Source organism: Petaurus breviceps, unplaced genomic scaffold (assembly GCF_028583685.1).
Source record: "Petaurus breviceps papuanus isolate PSGF00001 unplaced genomic scaffold, PetGlider_PUasm1.0 90397, whole genome shotgun sequence".
Taxonomy (NCBI): domain Eukaryota; kingdom Metazoa; phylum Chordata; class Mammalia; order Diprotodontia; family Petauridae; genus Petaurus; species Petaurus breviceps.
The window spans coordinates 714,186-720,064 of record NW_027187239.1 but is presented as its reverse complement, the minus strand read 5'-3'; the positions used below and the strand labels follow the sequence as shown (position 1 = coordinate 720,064).

General features: G+C 50.0%; 1 protein-coding gene across 1 annotated transcript in view; it reads right to left on the bottom strand.

Moving 5' to 3' along the window:
* The window catches only part of SYT7 (synaptotagmin 7), an 88,627-nt gene that overhangs the window by 50,649 nt on the left and 32,099 nt on the right, over nt 1-5,879 (bottom strand). The window contains exon 2 of the mRNA XM_069108568.1: nt 2,956-3,059. Within this exon, the coding sequence (XP_068964669.1) occupies nt 2,956-3,059 (104 nt within the window). The remainder of the gene's footprint in view (nt 1-2,955; nt 3,060-5,879) is intronic.

Here is a 5,879-nt window from a genome sequence, read left to right as displayed (position 1 = left end):
CTCTCTCTCTCTCTCTCTCTCTCTCTCTCTCTCTCTCTCTCCCTCTCTCTCTCTCTCTCACACACACACACCTACACACATGTACACACACACACAGTCAGCCCCATAGACACTAGTGGTTCCTAACACTCAGTGGCCTACATGCTGACCTGCTGCTACCCTGGAGAAGTCAGGCTCTCTTCCTTTTGCCAACTGACTGGTTCCCCACCTTTGTGGAATGCCAGGCACTGCTAAGTAAGTGAGCTTCTCTTTGCCTTTCTGACCAGGGAAGGTGGTGGGGTGAGAGCTGGCTTTTGGGTCAGAAGCCCTAAGGATTCTCCCTAGGTCCAAACCCAATCCCTACCCCCTGCAGAGCTTCTCCTCCCCCTCCAACACTCTCTGTTCCAGCCAAACCAGCTGACTTGCTCTTTTGTATCCGTGATATCCCATCTCCCACCTTCACAATTTTGCACAGGCCACCCCCCCCTGCCAGGCACACTCTTCCTCCCGGCTTCATGAAATCCCCAGCTTCTTTTAAGGCTCCTATGAAGCACCCCCTCCCACCTCAGGCCTTGCTGCTTCCTCCAGAGGTTCCTCTGAATCTCCCTCCCCTCATTATTCGAGGTTCACTGATCTGAGTGTCAACAGAATGTAAACTCCTTGAGGGCAGGAACTATTTAGTGCTTGGTCTCTGCATCCCCATTGCCCAGCACAGAGCAGGCACTTTTGGATAGTGACTAGACCCATAATTCCACAGGTGTAGGGAACTCCCAATAATTTGATTCAAGAACTCAGTTCTGTAAATGTTTATTAAACACCTACTATGTGCCAAGTACTGAGCTAAGCGAACGTAGGAACTCCATCTGCCAATGCAGACTCTCTCTTGTCCTGCAACTTCAAAAAAAAAAAATACTTTCCCCCAATTACATGTACAATTCTAACATTCATTTAAAAATTGTTTTTGAGTTCCAAATTTTCTCCCTCCCTCCCTGACCTCCTGCACTCCCTGAGCTGGTAAGCAATCTGGTAAAGGTTGTACGGTTCAGTCATGCAAAACACATGTTAGTCATGTTGTGAAAGAAAACAAGAAAAAAAATACAGAAAGTGAAAAAGAGTGTACTTCAGTGGTCCTGGGACTTGGAATCAGGAGAGTCGCGAACATTTCTGTCGCAGCTTTAAAATGTGTGAGATACCTCCCTCGGTCCTCGCAATGCTCTAAGAGTTAAGGGTTCATTTTATCCCCATTTGCAGATAAGGAAACTGAGGATAAAGGGTGAAGGGGCTTACTCAGGGTCCCACAGATAGTACGAGGCGTAGGCATTTGAACTCGTCTATCGGGTTTCCACTTTCCATGTTGACTGTAAGACGGCACCTCTCGGGGAGTATCCCCAAAATAAATAAAGAGATAAATGAACGAAGGACTAAATAACGGAAGTGAAATGAACACTTCCCATTGGGGCTGGGGGGTGGGAAGGAAGGAGAGCAGAGCCAGGGCAGGGCTTTTCCTTTGAGAGCCCAGGCTGGAGTAAACCAAGTCACCAGGAAGGAAGGGACCCCCCCCCCCCCCCCTCGCCAGGCGGAGAGCAGAAATCAGCTCCAGTGACAGGCTGTGTCCTCCCCACCACTGCTCCCAAGGCTGGGGCTGGTGGGTGGGGCAGGGCTGGCTGCCGGCTGCTCTGCACACCCTCCCTCCCCCTTCTGTCTCCTGTCTCTTCTGTTCTCCTGGGGTGATTAATGCCTCCCTGACAGGCTTCGTTACTTATTGATGGTCTAATCCCGCTTGTTAATTCCCCAGCCCTCGTTAAAAATGAAAAGAAGCCGTTTGTGCTTGTACAAACCCTAGAGCCAGGATGGATGTGCTGTGGGCTCCAGCGTGGGGGAGGGGCGGGGCTCCTGCCTCGACCAATGGCAGGCCGGGCCCGAGAAGCTCTCCCCTGAACCCCCACCCAAGGCTCAGCAGCTCCCAGCCCCGCTCCCCTCCGCGTCAGCCCTGGGGTGTGCTGTGGCCTGAATTCTCCGCCCGAGCGTAAGCTAGCAGTGATAGAGCTATCACGCTCGTTCACACAGAGACCGGGGTTCAAATTTTACCTCTCGCCCTTTTTTATTAGCTAGGTGATAATTATATTCAAAATATTTTATTTCTCTGAGTCTCCATTTCCTCATCTGCAAAATGGGAGTAATCAAGCCTCACAGGGCTATTGTGAATCTTACATCATCTCCTCCTCCCCTCCCTGGCTTCCTTTAAGTCCCAGCCAAAATCCTCACCTCGGCAGGAAGCCGTTCCCAATCCCTCTTAGCGCGAGCGCTTTCCCCTGGTAGATCGCCCCCGATTTACCTTGTCTCAAGCTTATCTGGACACAGTGTTCCGCATGTTGTCCCCCCAAGAGACTATAGGCTCCTTGAAAACAAGGACTGACTGTTACCCAGTATGTGGCACAGCGCTTTCTCTGTCTCTTTCTCTCCCTTTCTGTCTCTGTCTCTCTCCCTCTTTCCCTCGCTCTCTCTTTCCCTTTCTCTCCCTTTCTGTCTCTGTCTCCCTCTCTCTCTCTTTCCCCTTCTCTCCCTTTCTGTCTCTGTCTCTCTCCCTCTCTCTCTCTTTCCCTTTCTCGCCCTTTCTGTCTCTATCTCTCTCCCTCTTTCCCTCGCTCTCTCTCCCTTTCTCTCCATTTCTGTCTCTATGTGTGTATGTATACATATATATGCATATGTACAGTGGATAGATAGTAGGTGCTTAATAAATATTATTGACTGACCAACTGCAATGCTCGAAGTGTTAGCTAAATGCCTACTGGCATTGTTGGCAAGTGTGAGCCGTCTCCATGAACGGGTCTAGAGCCGAAAGCATCGGTGCGCTCACGTGCCAGGAGCGCCTGAGTGGGAATGCAGTCCGGAGGGGCTCCAGCCTGGCGATCAGGCTGAGGCTGAGATGGAGGGCTGACAGACTGAGGAGCCCAGCTCGGCTCCCTGCCCACTCACCAGTTTTCGCTGACACCACTGACAGATCCCACACAGGACGATGGTGACGCTAAGGCTGATGGTGATGATGGCGGACACTAGCAGGACGTCCCGGGAGGGTGCCCCTAGAGGAGGGAAGACAGAGGGTCAGCATCAGAAAGTGTTCCTATTTTATCTGCGGAAATGACATGAAAGAAGAGGCATTGCCGTCTGCCAGGCTGCTGCACCTGAAGCACTGGGGAACCTTTCCATCTGACTTTCAGCTGAGACCTTCCACATAGGTTATCTCCCCCATTATATGGGAGCTCCTTGAGAAGAGGGCCTGCTAAGGACAAATCAGGAAAGGACACAGGCTTCCCTTAGCCAGGGAGATGGGGGTGGGGAGGGCAGCTTTAGAGCTGGAAGTACAAGGTTCAAATCTCAGATCCAAACTTGTGGAAAGGGCAGTGATCTGTGTCTGACTTTCAGACAAGTTGTAATGGTTGTGGGCAAGCCATTCAATTTCTCTAGGCCTCAGTTTCCTCACTTAGTAAAGATAATAAGGGCTATGCTTTATCCAGTACCTCATCTGATTCTTAGAACAATCCTGGGAACGTAAGTGCTATTATTATCCCCATTGGATAGATGAGGAAAGGGAGGCTTTTGAGAAACCAAGCATCTCACAATGGTGCTTCCTAGTCAGAGGTAGGATTGGAACTCAGCTTCAGCCCTCCTGCCACTGCACTGCCCAGCTGTCTCGCTGATTACTTACATGATGAGCCAGTGGGATGAGATGATCTCTAAGATGCTTCCCAATTCTACCCTCTCCAATGGTGAGATCACATCTGGGTATTTCCTTGAGTCTGGGACCAAGAGCTCCAATGGGTGATAGAGAGTTAAAAGCGTCTGCTCTGGCCCCAACAATTCCTGTTAACTTCCTGTGGTTATAGCCCCAGCTTTCTCTCTCTGTCTCTGCCTCTAGGTCTCTCTCTCTGTCTCTTTGTCTCTCTCTCTGTCTGTCTCTATCTTTCTCTGTCTCTCTGTCTCTCTCTCTCTCTCTCTCTGTCTCTCCCTCCCTTTCTCCCAATTTCTTTTTTCTGATAAATGTGCAAAGTATGAGGGAGGAACAGAGAGGCCTCCAAAATGAAAAGGGGAGAATCAGGGAAGGAGTTCTCAAAGAAGTAGCAGCAGAATTGGGCCCTGAAGAAAGAGAAGGCCTAGGGGTTGTGATTGAGAGCAAGAAGGGATTCTAGAGAATGCCAAGGCCCAATTCCCTTCTTTTACAGGGAAGGAAACTGAAGCCAAGATTACACAGGGAGTGAGTGGCAGAGCCAGGGTCCTAACCTAGGACTAAGGCCTCCAAAAACAGCCCTCTTTCCACAGTGCCACAGGGTGGTCAATAGGCTGAAAGGGAAGGGGAGGGAAAAGGGAAAAGGAAGGGGAATCTATTGTCTGCATTTTCCTGTACATTTCATTCATCAAGCCATTAAGCGTCCACTATGTTCAAAGTACCTGTTCCCTTCAGTCTCCTAAGAAATGACTGTCGATCTCAAAGCCTCCCTGGTCTTTCCTGATTCCAGACCTGCTTCATGGCTTTCTGGAATGCTAATACACCAACACCAACATTTATACAGCATGTGAAGGCTTGAAAAATATTTTACCCATGTTATCTTATTTGATCCTCAGAACAACCCTTGGGAGGTAGGCTCTATTATTATCCTCATTTTACAGAAATGAAATGACTTACCCAGGGTCACATGGCTAGTGTCTGAGGCAGGATTGGAACTCATTTTTCCCAGAGCACATGTTATTGATATTCATCTATTGGTGAACTAAATTCCTCTCAATGGGGAAGAGACCATGCGCTGGAAAGACCACTGGATTTGGAATCCAAGGATGTGGGTTTGAACACTCCTTTGTTACTTCCAACCTTGGGAGCTTGGTTGGGTAGTTGACTTTGCTTGGTCTGTTTCCTTTTCTGTGTCATGAGGGAGCTGGTCTAAAGGAGCTCTATGAGCCCCTCCAGTTTTAAAGTCTATGATTCTATGACCTGTGTGGAAGGGCAGATCACCCCAGGGACCACCAGGGATCAAGGAAGTGAGGGATTCCAAGGGACACAGCCAGGGAGGGGGCAAAGCACAAGAGAAGGAGATGGAATAGCCCAGCCCCTGGGTCAGTGGCAGCCCTTTGAATTCCCTGTCCACCCCTATAAGAAATGGGGGGACATATCACCATGCAGTCATTACTGCAATCTAGCAGCAAAGTCAAGTTAGGGCAGGGCAGGTTGTAAGAGAATAAGGTTATTTAATAATGGCAGAAAATATGCGTTTCGAGCACTGGGTCTGCAATTTTCCAGCTCCCCACATGGCTCCAAGCTCTCCTTATTGTGAGCTGGAGAACAGACACCCCCACCAGGGAGGTCTGCAGAACACTGTGTGGGCTGCCTCACCCTTGTCCTGGGTGCTCCTCCTTAGAGAACTCTTGGAAACAAGGTGACTTCTAGTCACTCAGCAAGCTTCCAGGTAGCCACCCCCTCTCCCCCTCGCTGTGATCTAGCTGTTGCCTTCCTCTTTCTTACTCCTTTCTCCCCCTCTCCCTTTTTCACCTCAGACTCTTCCTCTTCCTTCCCCTCTCCAGGTTTCAATTTTGTCTGTCCGCCCCCCACACCCAAGGCAATAGGAGCTCTCTTCTCTTCCCTTCCTAGTACTCCTACTACTATCCTGTGTTATAAAGCACCTCCCCCTCCCTCTAATCCTTCCTTGGCTCCCTCTGCTTCCAGCAGGCCTCTCCAGAAACTCTGGAGTTCTGTCTGGGACATGCCCACCTCCCCACTCTTGTCTGCTTCAGTTTATGACTCAACCCTAGAGACCAGGGCTGGGGACTGGATGCCTCTCTCTCTCTCTCTCTCTCTCTCTCTCTCTCTCTCTCTCTCTCTCTCTCTCTCTCTCTCTCTCTCTCTCTCTCTC